Source organism: Chiroxiphia lanceolata, chromosome 4, assembly GCF_009829145.1.
Source record: "Chiroxiphia lanceolata isolate bChiLan1 chromosome 4, bChiLan1.pri, whole genome shotgun sequence".
Lineage (NCBI taxonomy): Eukaryota > Metazoa > Chordata > Aves > Passeriformes > Pipridae > Chiroxiphia > Chiroxiphia lanceolata.
This window is the reverse complement of record NC_045640.1, coordinates 29,074,671-29,089,824: the sequence shown is the minus strand read 5'-3', so window position 1 is coordinate 29,089,824 and position 15,154 is coordinate 29,074,671. Positions and strand designations below refer to the sequence as shown.

The following is a 15,154-nucleotide window of genomic DNA, read 5'->3' as shown; positions in this document are numbered from 1 at the left end:
GGGGGGGGGGGGGGGGTGGGAAAGGGGGCTAAAACATGGATTTTTCTTAAGGAGGGGGTTTAATACAGTCCTGGAGCCTGGCCAGCCCCTCCCCTCCGTGCTAATCAGGGACATCCACCGCCCCAGCCGAGGTCCCAGCGGACCTACCCCCGGGGCGGAGCGGAGCGGAGCGAGGTGAGTCACGCCCCGGCAGTGAGGCCGATCCCGGAGGGCGTGGGGCAGCCCTCCCCGAGCCAGGCTGGGACTCGTCCACGTGTCGGGGAGATTTAAAAAGTTGGGGCAGGGAGCAAGGACATGCCCAGAAGAGCTGCTGGCAGAGCGGCGGCGCCGGGCACTCCGCGGGCATGGGACACCTCTGCCACCATCAGCCCCCCGCGGCCACCCCCCAGCGCAGCCTGAGGAAGGCAGGGGACGGCGCGGCTCTGCCCGGATCCCCGCTTCTCCTCCTCTTCCTCCTCCTCGCCTCCTCGATGTCTTATTGCAGAGGTGAGGAGCATCCCCCTCGCAAGCCCTTCCTGCTCTGCCAGCTCTGCACATTATCTGGGGAGCGAGGGGTGCCCCCACAGCCTGCCAGCCTTGCGGGGGTTGCGGAGCGAGCCGCTGCCTGGGTGCCCAGGGGGGGCGTGTGTGTGTAAGGATGCGCAGGAGGGTCGGAGCTGCTGGGAGCAGTTTCGGGGATTGGTCTGGGAGGCTTCTTCGCATATTCCGGTAGGATTACTCTGTCCTGGCAAAACTGCACTCCAGCAACTTGGAGAATTGACTTTTGTTAAAAGCGGTTTAATTTTAAATGTCATTTACTCTGATTTGAAAGGTGAGAAAAGAAAAAAGATGTATCACAGAATTGCAGGAAAATTTAGGACCCTCTGGCAGTCACTTAGTCCAACCTGTAGCAATATTTATTGGAATAGAAATCCTAAAAGGTGCTACTTCTGTATCGGGGAGTGCTTGTGAAAGGACTGATGGGCTGCTTAACAAACTATACTCTCTTTCTCATTGTATTTTCCCACCCCAGACAGATTAACTACTAACACCTAGTGAAGTAACATCACAAAATGCTTTGCAAGGATTATTTCCATTTCGTTTGTATTATACGTGTGTGGGTTGTTTTAATTGTGAGTTTTTGTTCTGATTTGTTGCGTTTTTTAATACCAACATTAAAGAAATCTAAGTACAGTATACTTAATATTATGTTAAAAATAAATTCTGAAGAAGTGGAAGAGGGGAGGAAAGGAAAAGGAGGGCAGCAAAGGGCAATGGTGCATAGTATTTCATTATTTTTCTTACACAAATGATTGCCAGGAGCTGGTTTAGGGAGAGCAGTGGAGGGATCAGAAGATGTAAGATGTGAGTCTAGGTTGTGCATCTGGCATTCTACTGCCTTGAAAGAAGTTGAGATTTTAAAAGTTGGCAGAATTGAAGGATGAAAGAGCAAATGTATTGTGGACAATGTTGATTTTGTAGGAGGATTTCCTCTTCCATATTCCTTTTGAATAGGATTGCTTTTCTCAATAGCACTCTCTTCTATCTTGTTCCCCCCCCCCCAGTTATTTTGAGTATATTACAAAATAACCTAATGTTTCACTGTGTGTGTTTTTGTGTATGTGTGTAAATGAATGAAGTCCTGTAGGGACTGCAGCACTGTTCTGGACAGGGTGATGAAGGGACACTGCTTAGCCCTTGGAGGAACACAATCCTATGTGTAAGCACAAAACAGATGGGACTATACATGAAATAAGAGTTTTTGAATAAGTGGAGAAGGATTAAGAAAACTTGAGAGCTGGTGAAATAATTTCCCTCCTCTGACCCAAAAGTTTCTGCTGCAGGAGTTGGGGGGGCGGTGGGGGCGGAAAGCAAGCTGTAATATTCAGGCTTTCTTTCTTGCTACCCTAAGACTTACAGGTGAATGGATTTCTTCTACTCCTGAAAAGCCTTGGGAACCAGGCAATGGCAGAAACAGTGTTCAGAGACAGGCAGGCAATGGTTTGATGGGGAAGGTGTGCTAATTTGAAGTGTTACCCAGTTCCACTCTTTGCAATCAGGATACCAGTCCCAGGCAATACCTCAAATTGAATACACTAATTTAAGAGTAGAAAACGAAGTAAGACAACTGTAGTGTCTTTATTTGGCATTTTTACTTGAAATGAAACAAACAACTGGAAAGCAGTTTTCTTGTTATGTGAACATCTTGGAGATTTTAAAAAAACATTCCACTTCTGTATAGCGTGAAATTAAGAGCCTGTCTAATTCTTATTTTTAGGGGAAAGCAAACATCCAGAATAATTAGTCACCTTAAGTCTGTGCCAGTACCAACATGTGGTTTTGAGATCCATCTGTTAATGCCTGAAACTAACTACTGTTGTGATTATTGTTATTAGGAGTACATACAAAACAAATGAACATGATGGGCATTCACACTCTCTTTGCCTGGCCTTTCTAGATAAGTCTACCTTCACCTCTTTTTTTGTTTAATTCAGTTCAATACCTTGAAAAAAATGTGACCACACATAGTTTTAGACTTCCTAGGAGGTTATAAAATCTCTGTTAATCTGAGGTCTTTTAAGAACAGTGTATAAACGGTTTAAGCATGGCTCATGGTCAGCACTTTTGAGCACGGGGATAAATTAGATAACTTTGTAGTGTTTCCTGTGTTGCTAGGCGTGTACAGATAAAGCATGACCCTCTCCAGCACCAGTCTCCCTCCCAGGGGAGTTACAACACCTCGCTGATATACTTGTGTGGTGTCTAGTATACTCACAATTTGGTGATGCTTATTTCTATTTTTTACAGAGGCTGTAATAATACGTTGCTGTTAAAAATACAACATTGTTATTTTATCTGGCAGTGTAAGAGGAGATATTGTGGGCACTGAGTTGGAAGGAACCCTGGTACAATGACTTCCAGTTCTGCAGCCTGGGGGGACAGACATGGAGAAAGCTGCCCCAAGCCAAGCACAGCATCACTGCAGCATTGTGCAATTGATAACACATTTAATCTTCTAAGGGACCAAACTTTTTCACATCCATATGTCAAATAGAGGAAACAATACCAGTTACACATGTACTGTCTATCACCTTTTCAAAAACACCTTGTTCATGTCATGAGTATTCTTCATATGCAAGTGTATGTTACATAGCACATGTTTAATTATTTAGTTGTAGCATAGAAGAAGGTAAGAGGTAGAATCCAGATTCTCAACTTGCATTGCATGTGCTGGAGGTGAGCAGAGTTTTTGGAAAGCGCAAAGTTGTAGGCACTGGAACATGCTTTCCTGAGCAGGTCTTAACATGCAAGGGCTGCCATGCAAATTTTCTTGCCTTCTGCTTATCACTGAGAATGGACTAATGCTAGCCTGACCCTCAGTGAGTCCTGAACAACTTCCACACTGAGATACATCTGTCTCTGCTGTGAACTTGTGAAGAAGCGTCCTGCTGTGTTGCTAACATACAGCAGGCAGAAACTACTGGACAAATCTCAAAACACTCAGGGTAGCAGACTTTCTTGGATTGTGCAGCTCTCAGACTTTGCAGTTAGTAAGTGTGTTAGGTATCCTAGCATGTTCAGAGTTTTTATTTAAATCTCTGACATGGGATACTTATACAAATGACCTTTAGTGTACAGCATTGCTAAGCACAGTTTATGCTTCCAGGTGCACCGATGCCATCTCAAGCATTTGAGTCAGATGAGGATTTGCAGCTTTGGAAAGAGGTAAGCATCATCTGCCATGTGGTATACTCCTGTTTCTTCTGTGCCCATCTTTGCTACAGTCACACCTCACTATTTCTCTTGCGTGGAGTTCAGGTGCATTTTCTTCTAGTCCTGTGTGTCTCCTATCTCGGCATCAGCCAAGAGGTGAAATACCTAATTTTCCAGAGATTCTTAACAGTTGCTTCAAGAGGATGTTGGGTCTGAGTGTTGAGATATCATTCTGAGAAAAGACTGTCTTGTCTCCATGGAGAGCTATGTTTAATAACAGTTGTCACTTAACTGTCAATGACCAGGCAGCCACTGTTCCTGGAAGAAACACATGGTCCTGCCTGGTAGTTTTATATTTTGTATGTTATATGCAGGAATTGTTTCAACTCACCTGGTCTTACCTCTTTAATCTTCTGTTCTGCACACAGAGCTGGGACACTATTTAATCCCATCCTAGCCTCTCAATTTACTAGGTAAAGGTAAAAGATAATATACTGTGCCAATTAGCCGCTCTAACATTTTGCTAACGGTTGGCATCATAACTTCCACTCTAATCTCTGAAATGAACATTTGTTTTGACTCTGAGATGTGACATATATGTTAATACAGGCTCTTCTGTGCCCTTTTGGAACAGATGGAGTGGCAGGGCATAACATGTGGAGAGGATTTAGCCTGCAACTTGCATGCCCTGGTGTTGCTGTAACCTTCAATTATTGTGTTGACATTTAATTTAGTAGCTTTTGATAACATTAGAAAGCAAGTGACTCATCAGGGCTGCTGATGCAGAGAGTAAATTTCTTCCTATTGAGACCATTACAGGAGGCATTACCCTTACTGTCATCTCCCCATAGTTCATATTGGAAGTACTGACTCAAAATCCAACATATTTCCAGATTGGCACTTGAATGAGCCCTGGTGATATCTCCTGGGGAAAAATGGTCTCTTGGGAAGTAAGATCCTGATAACTATAAGGAGTTTTTGAAAATCAATTATTTACATTCTGGATTAAAAATGCTGTTTTGTACATTTCTGCATTTCTTGATAAGATTTGCTAGCTGTAACACAGGATGACTTCAGCTTAGTTTTATCTCATTGACTGGTTTCTCCCTCTATGTTTTCTTACTCTGAAAGTAGTGAAGCTGAACTAACACACCCAGAGACAAACATAGGCAAGTTGAAGGGAAAAGAGAATGGAGAGGATGTGTTACCAACAAAGCCTATTTGAAAAGGGAATTCTGTGAGCTATTAGTTTTCCCACTATGTCTGCTAATGCTTTCTCGTAGATTGTCTCTAGAGAAATGAATCATCTCATCTTGAAGTACTCAGATATGCATTATATTTTTTTTATTGCTTTTTTCTTTTAACGCTCTCATTGCTAAAGAGTGCCGTTTAGGGCTTTTTAGCTATAATAAAATTGTAAGAACATTTGCATTGTCTACTCTATTTAAAATAAACCAGAAAAACTTATGTTTTTTGTGCAGTCTTTGAACAAGATAATTGGCCAAGATTTTTGGCATCTAACATTATCAAATATTAAATGGAAAAAAAATAGCACATACTGAAGGAGGTTACTATTCATACAACTTTAAGGTTATATAATAAAAATTTAACCTGCTTTTTTCCATCATTATTAAACTGTGCAACTGTTTAATAATGAGTGCCAGAGATCCTCTCTTTTCCTTACAGAATATTTTGAGCCTTCAGCACTGGCAAAATTACCTCCGTGAATTCAAATACCCTTTATTCCATTTCTTATCCCTTCTCTAATAATAACTCCACTAAAAATTATTTAGTATTATGGGATTCTTTCATCTCGGAAAAGAGACAATAAGAAGGAAGATGTAATTAATACAAGGTTATGAACAGTAGGGAGAGGGTGGCTAGGAATCACTTACGCAGTACTTTTTCCAAGACAAGATCATGGCAGCACTGAATGAAGATAGCTTTGAAAAGACTGATGAAGACAAACAATAGTAATATTTCACACAGTGTTTAGGAAACTGTTGGCATGGGACACTGTGGATGTTGAAAGTATAATGTAGATCAGAGAGACATTGGTCAAATTCATGGCACAGAGGTTCATGGAGCTTTATTGCAAAGACCCGCTTCCAACTCAAAGTGCTTGCATTACAAATTGCTGGTGGTTGGAGAGCATGAGCTTTTCTTTACCACTGATCTTGTCTTAGGCTTTTCCCAGGTGTTGACATTTGGCCATTTTTGGAGATAAGTTGTAGAGCTAAATGGACATTTGTTTTGAACTGAACGAAACACACGATGGTTTGGGTTGGAAGGGACTTAAAAATCATCTAGTTCCAACCCCTCTACAATGGGCAGGGACACCTTTCATCGGACCAGGTTGCTCAAAGCCCCATCCAGGCTAGACTTGAACACTTCCAGGGATAGAAGTGCTCCTCATTTGCCATAGGAATCAGTGCAAACCCCAGATATTGGCTGCTTGTTGACTCACACAAATTGATTGGCATGCATAAGATGTGCTGGCACATATCATAATCACTAAAGGGGTGCTTGCATCATACAGCTGCAGGGATGCTGGAATCCAATTGAAAGAGTTGTGTTTGAGAACTGATCATTGAATCACTTACTTTAGCTTCGTCATTGTCTTCACAGTTTTGTATAATCCAAAGATATTGCAGAAGAGATTTTAGTTCATAGTCCATATATTAACAATCATAATTTAAAATATGATTTAGTCTGAGAAGCTTACAGTCAAGAGAATAAAGGACACAGATATTTATGTTTGTTCAATCAAACAAGTATAAGTTGAGGTTTAGTTATGTGGTTAAGGCCTTTTACCCCCTTTGAATGCAAAGTATTTAATGGTTGGACCTATAAGGATGTCTGACAGTAAACAAGCTTGCCATGCCTTTAGCTGTACTGAACTGTTTATGAAAATATATGTATTTCACTTCTTTTTATTAATCTGACTTCTTAAAAAAAGACTGTGTGAACTTTTACAGATAGATGATGCATGTTCTGCCTACCTGTCCACAAATTCTGGGCCTCAGGTGAGTCAGACAAAGGTTACTTTATACTTGTCTTACTATTTGTTATACATAGTAGAATTGAAAGTGTGATACCTAATTTCATGTTTTCTTTGCATAAGGTGTCCAGCACACTGGAAGAACTTTGTTTTTTGGTCATGGGATTTCTCCCAAAACCACAGGTAAAACACACAAAAGATTACTCAGCGTTTCTGAAGTCTGATCTCACTGTGCCATTGTCTAGAATGAATTCTGAGGACCCAGTATCTGAAATGTCACTCAGCACTGGAAGTAATACTATCAGGTTTTACTCTGGAATGCTATGTGTCAGAATCCAACACCTATTAAAGATAAGAGGGAGACATCAATGTTTAGAAAATAATCTCCAGGTTGGATACAAGGTTTTCGGTGTTTTTATTGCTCTAGATAAGAAAAATTATGAGCTCTCAGGGGAGGAAGAAATTTGCTTAGGGTCTAGGGATGTACATCTACCTCTTCTAGGGCAGAGTGATCAATGCTGTCTACAGAGTTTGAAAAGATTAGTTTCATTAATAAACAAGGACATATAATACGTCAAGGAAAAATGATGTTCCAATCTGTCTCAGTTTAAGGAGACTGAAGTGTTTTGCTAAGGAGGATGAGTTATGAGGTAGACCAAACTCCCCTCTCTCAGCAATTGTAAATCCAAAATTAAGAGGCTCCAATCAAGGAAATACAGAAAAAGGAATAAATAACAACCCTTTACTAAAGGATATATGTATACAGGCAAAACCAACAAAAGAACACAAAAACAACTAAACAATAATCCTGTACCTAAAAGTCCCCTCCAGAAAGGAAACAGTTTGATACTTTTCTGTCCTCTGGTGCGATTCTAATCACGGTTGGCAGGAGCGCTGTTGGATCTCTGGAGGAGGAGAACCTGCAGTGCTCAGTATTGGTCGGCAGGGGCGCTGTTGGGCTCCGGCACAGAAGCCGAAAAAAGGAGATTTTCCCCCCCACACACACCGAGGAGGGAAAGGGGAACAGGGGAAAGAAGGGCGGTTTCCTTCGCACTAAACTCACGCTGTCTGCGGCTGGCTGTGGTCGGGGCTCCCCTTTTTTCGTCGATGAGCACAAACTCTCCAATGAATTCTGAGCAGATTTGGGCTGGGGCAGGGCAGCGCGCAGGCAAGCCGAGGCTGGGGAGCAGCCAGATGACCAGGTTGAGAGCAAAACAGCCTCTGAGCTTGTCCAACACACACACACACCCACACCCCGCTTGCCTCTGTTAAGGCAGAAAGTGAAGTGTCTCTTTCCAAAGAGAGGAGGGGAGAAAAGCTGCTCCCCCTCCCACACACCCCACCCTTAGAGAAAGCTATCAGCCTGGAATGCAGGTCAGCCAGCTAGTTCTTTTGTATAGTCAATCACCCCTTCCCCCTCCCTTGTTCAACACCTTCTTTTACAGCGGGACAGGGGAAAGGAAAATTTCCTCTTGGATTTTTAGAACAAGTAAACCTATGACACAATCCAGTACTGAAAAGTTTATAATGTAATTAAAATTGTCCATTGCTGTTTTTATTTTAACAAATAAAAGCCTCTCTACCAATTATTCCCACAGGGTTTAGATGAAAAAGACAACACCAAAAGGGTAAGATGTCTATGTATGTTCTACGGTCACACTAAAATTGGCAAGAAGTTCATGACACCCTTGCCCTGTTTTGTAGTAAACTTCCATTTTTTAATTTTTTTGAACAGTTCTTATTTCATTATTCTAAGACTCATGACTCGGGCAACTCAGACATCGTGGTAAGTACTCCTTGTGAGTACACGTGTGCTTGTATATAAAACCAAAGCAGTGTTCCTTTTTGCAGTAGTGTCTCCAACTATATAGAAAGCTCGGGTCTGGGAGTTGCATGTTTAAGATACAGAAGGTGTTTTATGTACAAGTGTGGAAAAAACCCCAAACCCTAACAAACCTGATCAAACATTTGTGGAATCCCAACTGAATCTTAGTCTTGTAGTTTTAAATTTTAAGAATGAGATGAAATGCTTTTTCTGCTATTGAACATAGCATATGCAGTGAAACAATGTGGACTTACAGGAGCTGAGAATATGACCATAACTATTAAGAACTCTTAATACATTTTTATTAATTATTAATTAAACTGCATGAATTCATTTGCACATGTTATAAATATGTAGCAGGCAAAATAGTATTTGCCTCACTCAAACTTTGGATTGTATTTTGAATGAAAAATATGATTTAAAACATAGTCAAGTATTGTTGCTATAAAAGTATTGTCATAAACCACCAATTCAACTATGTGTGATCCATTCTTGCTGTTAAAGTGCAAACTTACTCTGCATCTATGCATCACAGGATTTTGAGAAAGTTAAACATATTCATATTTTCTTGTTTCTCAGCAATCATTCTTACATCTTAGTGTCCTTTTCTGCTTTGTTCATTACATTTCTTCAGAAATATGTAGTGTATTTCCTAGAAAGTGATATTGCTGATATTGTGGTCAATGTTTTCATGATAGAGATGCTTTGGAGGCTTTAATGGTAATCAAGGCACAGTGAAATGAGCTAGTTCTGCTGCTGCTCCTGCTTAAAGGGTTACTGCCTCCCACTTCTTCACTATCCTGAATACCTTTGCTGCTGCTCCCAGAGATTACTGCTTTCTCACTTTTGGTTTAGCTATTCAGTTGACTATTTTCTAGTCCAGTTCTCAGAGATACTAACTTAGGTGGGATCCGTCATTCCTTAGCTTTATAACCTCTATCCACTGGCTACAAGACAGAGCTGAAGTGACCGGATGGGATATCCTTAAATTCCTTCATTCACATCAGACTTCTACTTTTTTTAGATGCTATGATGCCATATTGCCTACCTTAGGCAGACCAATGCAAAATTGGCTCCAAATAGGCAAGCTTATTATATCTATTAAGTACAGCAACACTTTGGTGACCGGTTACTCCATATATTACAATTCTTTTCATTGCATTACTTTCTAAGAAGTATTGTATAAAAAAATGCATTTTTTTAAAAATTATGTTTATATGAGTTGAAGGTCTAAATTAGTTAAAGGAACATGGGTTTTTCTACTTTATTTCTCACTGTGGACCTCTCCACAAGCCCACATGGTTGTGTTTTGCCAGGGTGGGCACTTAGGCTGCACACAATGCCACTGTGCTTAACCAGGCTGTCTCCAGGCTTAAAGTCTCATGAACACAAGGAATTTCATGATTGGAGCTTAGATATAGTGACCAGTTCCATGGTTACGAATGTCACTTGAGAAGGGATCCCTCCTGTACACTGTTCTCTAGCAAAAAACAAATAATTTTTCTTGCTGCCATTTAAGTTGAAGCTGCTAACTTCCATAGTAGATAATCATAGAAGTGTTAATAGAAATACTGTATGGAGATACTCTCTGTACCACTCCTAGAGACTGATCAAAGTCTGAATAATTGCAGTAGTATGAAAATGGTTCTGAACTTTCAATTAGTAAAGGTGAGGATGCATGGCTTTTCCCTCCATCACTCTGTGAGTCACATCCATAGTATAAATGTTTGTACCTGTTTGTTGTCAAGTCAAAATGTTAAAAAAAGTTTCTCAATTAACGTCTTCGGTCCTTTTTTGGTGCATGTTTGGTCCATAAGCCAATACTGTGGGAAGAGACTTTTTTTGCATCAAGTCCCAATTTCATTGTTGTTCATGTATCTGTGTTCATGTCCTCTCAGTCGTCTGTCCTGCATCCTTTACTGCAACTCGTTCCTCAGCTTAATGAGAGAAGACTGAAGAGATACAAAGTGGACGTATGTAAACTTAAATTCTGCCTGCTTGTGCTCTCACACTTTGTTATTCATTAGCTCTTCTAAAAATGTTGTTGTAGACCTTTCTGCTCATATATTTTGATTGGACTACCTAACTGGTGTCATGGAATGTGTTTCAGGAAGGGTTATCTTGCTGCTGACATTTTGTCCCCTCATATCGGGAAGAAAACCAGAACCTGCTGTATGTACATAAACATACTACACCTCTCTCCCTGACTAGATGAGGAATTATAAAGGTGGATGGGTGAAGGAGGAAACCTGCTTATTGAATTCATTCTTCCCAGTTTGGACCAACACAAGATTTTGTCACAGATTTGATTTCTCTTGACATACATCTTGCCTGATAGAATATGATCTAAAAAGAAGACGCAAGAATTTTGCTGGCAAGTCAATCTATGAGACTGAGCAAGATACCTTCTAGAGGGCAGGCTTTAAGATAAAACCCACATCTTCATGGATACATATATTTCTGTGTACATATATGCTACAGCATGTATTTATTTTTTAACATTTCCAAACCTTTGGAAGTTTAAAAGGAAGGTGTTACAACAATGACCGATTTTTAGCTTCAGTTGTTTTCTGATACTAAACTTCTGACATGAAATCAAACAGGAACACTATGTAATCTTGTTTAAGAGGTGTCTGGCTGTAAGTAGAGAATGATATATTAACGTAAATCACAATTCCTCATGACTGATTGTACTCTTCATTCTTTTTATGTTCTAGATCATTTCCTAAACTTGCAACAGCTGTCTATTTTGTTTCCATTTTCAATTTTGAATAGAAAAAGTAGAAAAAGAATGACATATAAATACTGTAGGACACTCCAATGGCAATGGACAAGGCTCCATTGACAGAAAAATTTTTATATTTCGGAATATAAAAAAACAATAGTAGTGAAGTAGTGAACAGATTATAAATCCAAGATGGGTATTTCAAACCCTGTAAATGCTGGAATGAGACGGACAATATAAATAAAAATCATACAGATTTTTACATACAGTAAGGAACTGAGTATAATGCTATAGCTGGTGAACTGAAGTCAGAATTAAAATCAAGACTCAAAAATTACGTATAGTTAAACCCTACTTCCTTTGAAAGCTTTCCTGGACTGAATCTACTCCTTTGTTTGAAAACTATGGGAGTCATCCTGTTTTACACATTTCTCACAGAATTATAATAAAAGTAATTTCTTTCTATGACCTCTCAAGTTATGATATTTGGGTATCATATGAGAGAACATATGACTCCAGTTTTTAATTGAGAAATACCACCATTGCTGAATAAATGCCATCTAAATTTTGTGTTCTGGTAAGCATAAGGTTTGAACTATTTTGTTTCTCAATTGGCCTGTCTCCCCACCTGCAGGACAGGCACATCATTTGTATCTGATGCCAGAAGCAAATAAAATACTGTGATTAAGCTTAGGTGTTCTCTAATTGTGAAGGTCTCATTAAAGCAACTGGATACTTCATTCCTTGTACTTGTTACATATAAATGGAATTTCTATTTTCTTCCATCATTTGTTACCCTCCTTGCTGTATGGATCACTAGAGAGTTGTTCCTCCATGTGTGCAGCACAGACAGGATACAATATCATAAGCACTGGTCTTTGGGAGTTAATGTGTGAAGGAGTTGATGTGTAAAATGGTACACCTCTGGGAACAGTCTGGGGTCTCATTCTTGGGAGGATCTCAAGTATTTCTGATATTTAAACTTCACACTCTTGTCCTTTTGCAAGATGCAAAAGCCAACTCTATCTATAGAGACTCCACCACCATGAAGAGCCTGTGGCTGTGTCTGGGTAATGAAACCTGGAAAGTCAAAGGCAAAAGCTGCTCATCATTTCTAGTACCATTCTAAAGCTATCTGAGCTGAGCTAAAACTTCAGGTGGAATTTGGCCCCCATTCATATGTTTTCTGCTGTTTCTGCATGACAATGTGAACTTCCTGTTACTGACATGGAAAAATGCACATAAAGCATTCCTTAAGGGGCAAGACTGTATCGTAGTACTGAAGAAATACTTTTAAAATGCACATAAACTACCTGTCTATATGTATTAATTTACAGCAGTAGATATAATTTGAAATACTTTTTTTTTCAGGAGGAACTTCAAGGACCTGGAGGGATTCAAAGCAGAGGCTACTTCTTCTACAGGGTATGGTTTGTTTGACTTTTTTCTTTTCATTTTGTGATGAGCTATCAAAAAAAAAAAAAAGGTAGAGAAACCACTGAATTACAGAAAAATTGCTGTGACTGAGGAAACCTTTTTCAGGAAAAGCATTACGCTATATAGGACTACTTAAGATCTGCTTCAGACTTTTTCTTGGATTAAAATAAAGGCATAATAGGAATTTTTAAAAATAATTTTAGGTTTGTGTATACATGATACCATGCTATACCTTAAGAAGTTATTGGTTATTATGTATTTAATTTTCAGAGAAAGTTCTAGAAAATATGGCATCTTGGACAGTCTTTATAAAGTGTTGTTCAATGTGGTGCATTTGCATATGATATAAATACAGTGCCACACTTACACACTCTATTAAAACAGCTATTAGGCCTGACCTTGCCATTTTCCTTATATATTGACCAGTAAGGTGAGACACTAAATACAGAAATTCTCATGAGACTGAATCTATTGTGTTCATTTTTTATGCCATGTTGCCTTTTTACTTCATTTTGACAAAATTGAGAAGATGGCAAGTCAGACTTAATAATAATAATAGTTCCCTTGATTTTGATTACTATTTCTTTCTACTTAAAATGAGAAAGTCACTAATGGCTTTAAAAAGAATGGAGCTAGGGTTGGACTTAATGATATTAAAGGTCTTTTTTGCAACCTAAGTGATTCTATGATTCTAAGGAAAAGAGCACAAATTTGTATCTCTTATGTATCAGGCCTGAATCTTTATAGTTGTTAAAACAGGCCAAAGTTTTGAGTAATACTAACATTGGTGCATTCAAGCTTCCAATGTAAAAGGCAAATCCTTATGAAGCTCAGTAAGAAATTTTTTATCAGCTTCAGTAGAAATTGTATCGAGTCCCTCAGTAGTGCAAAATATTTCCGAAAATGTCCATAGTGAAAATGGAGGAAGTCTTTGCCTATGCTAAAGAACACAGTCTAAAACCAAAAAGTGACATACGGTTATTTGTTAATAGAAACATACACTTTATAATAACAACAATCAGCACATTTTAAGAAAATGCAAAAAAGAATAAGGGATAATGATCTCCTAGAATGACTTCTTATGGCTTTCTCCCAGTTATAAAATCATACAAAATAGGTATAATTCATTCTTCAATCTATATGCAGTAAATTTTACTGTATAATTCTCCTCCGGAGATAGATATAGTTTAAACAATAACTTATCTCAAGTGTATCTTTGATAATGATCACATTGACAGAGCTGAGAAGTTTGCCAATTTCTATACACACTAAGTTGTCTGGGCTTTGTTACTAAATCCTGTCAGTTTTATAAAGCGCTTATTGAATATTTCTCTTTCAGCCACGTAATGGAAGGAGATCAGTGGATTTTCGCTAAGGAGGTATTTATTTAATACTTTTAATCATGATTTACATGTAAATTAGTTTATTTTTATATATATAAACCAGCACATTTATGTTGAGAAGTAGTCTCAGAAAGCTTTTAACTGTGGGGTCAACTTAGATTTCCACCCACAAACTTCTCTAGGATGTGTTAAATACACTGATTTTCAGAAGACGTGAATAGAAACTGTAGGTACTCAGTTCCTAGAACAGAAAACACAGAGGTGTTTCAGGCAGCAAGAACTGTAAACAGTTTGGAAAGTTAATGATGATGATAAGTATATGTAAGAAAGAACTGATCCAACTACCTGTCACATACATAGTATATAGATAGTGTGTCTCCAGGCCTCCCGATTGGAGGCCAGAGTAGACCAGTTCTGTTGATCAATATGGCCAAGGCTGAGATGTTGTTTCACTGAGTCCTTGTATCTTCTCTTTGGGGCTCTTCTCATGTGGCAGCTGGTGGCAAGTTCACCATAAAGCAAGATCTTAGGGAGGCGGTGGTCCTTCATCCTGGAGACGTGCCCTGCCCAACGCAGCTGTGTTCTCAGCAACATGGCCTTGATGCTTGTTCTAGAACAGATGTATTGGTCACATAATCTGACCAGTGGATTTTTAGGATTGTACGGAGGCAGCGCTGATGGAAGCGTTCTAGGAGTCGCAGGTGGTGGCGGTAGATGACCCATGATTCGGATGCATACAAGAGAGTAGACAGCACAGTGGTTCTGTAAAAACTGATCAGTGTTTACAGATCAGTGACCAATATTATAATGCTCTGTTTTCTAATATATTTTATATCTCTATCATATTTTAAATACTTAGTGTTAAATCAACAGCTAATGCTTTTTCTTATTTTTCAGGATTTTAGATTCCTCACCTAGAGCTAATACTGCAGGAACGCTGAGTACATGGACATACTCTTTTCCTTACAAAAATTATTTGTTACTAATGTACGATTAAAAATCAAATGAATGTAAATGTTCTTAAACTAGATTCTGTTTAGGATTCAAAAGTTTCTTTACTTTCTTGATTTTATTAAAAGCATATTAAAATTATTTGTCTCCTAGTGTTATGATGTTTACAACCACATGTA

General features: G+C 39.1%; 1 protein-coding gene across 2 annotated transcripts; it reads left to right on the top strand.

Moving 5' to 3' along the window:
* Positions 1-205: 205 nt before the first annotated feature.
* On the top strand, positions 206-15,116 carry NMU (neuromedin U). 2 transcript variants are annotated; one of them, XM_032685993.1, is made up of 10 exons: positions 206-486; positions 3,647-3,705; positions 6,672-6,719; positions 6,818-6,877; positions 8,293-8,322; positions 8,430-8,480; positions 10,418-10,492; positions 12,616-12,669; positions 14,021-14,060; positions 14,922-15,116. In XM_032685993.1, the coding sequence occupies exons 1-9, from the start codon at positions 345-347 to the stop codon at positions 14,054-14,056; spliced, it is 555 nt and encodes a 184-aa protein (XP_032541884.1). In that variant the 5' UTR covers positions 206-344; the 3' UTR covers positions 14,057-14,060; positions 14,922-15,116. The 2 variants fall into 2 exon arrangements, with proteins under 2 accessions (XP_032541884.1, XP_032541885.1); XM_032685994.1 differs by lacking the exon at positions 10,418-10,492.
* Positions 15,117-15,154: the final 38 nt, after the last annotated feature.

Coding starts and splice junctions, on each gene's coding strand:
- NMU (XM_032685993.1), top strand. CDS start 345: ATGGGACACCTCTGCCACCATCAGCCCCCCGCGGCCACCCCCCAGCGC. Junction 10,493..12,615: donor TGAAGAGATACAAAGTGGAC/GTATGTAAACTT, acceptor TTTTTTTTTCAG/GAGGAACTTCAAGGACCTGG. Junction 12,670..14,020: donor GAGGCTACTTCTTCTACAGG/GTATGGTTTGTT, acceptor TTTCTCTTTCAG/CCACGTAATGGAAGGAGATC.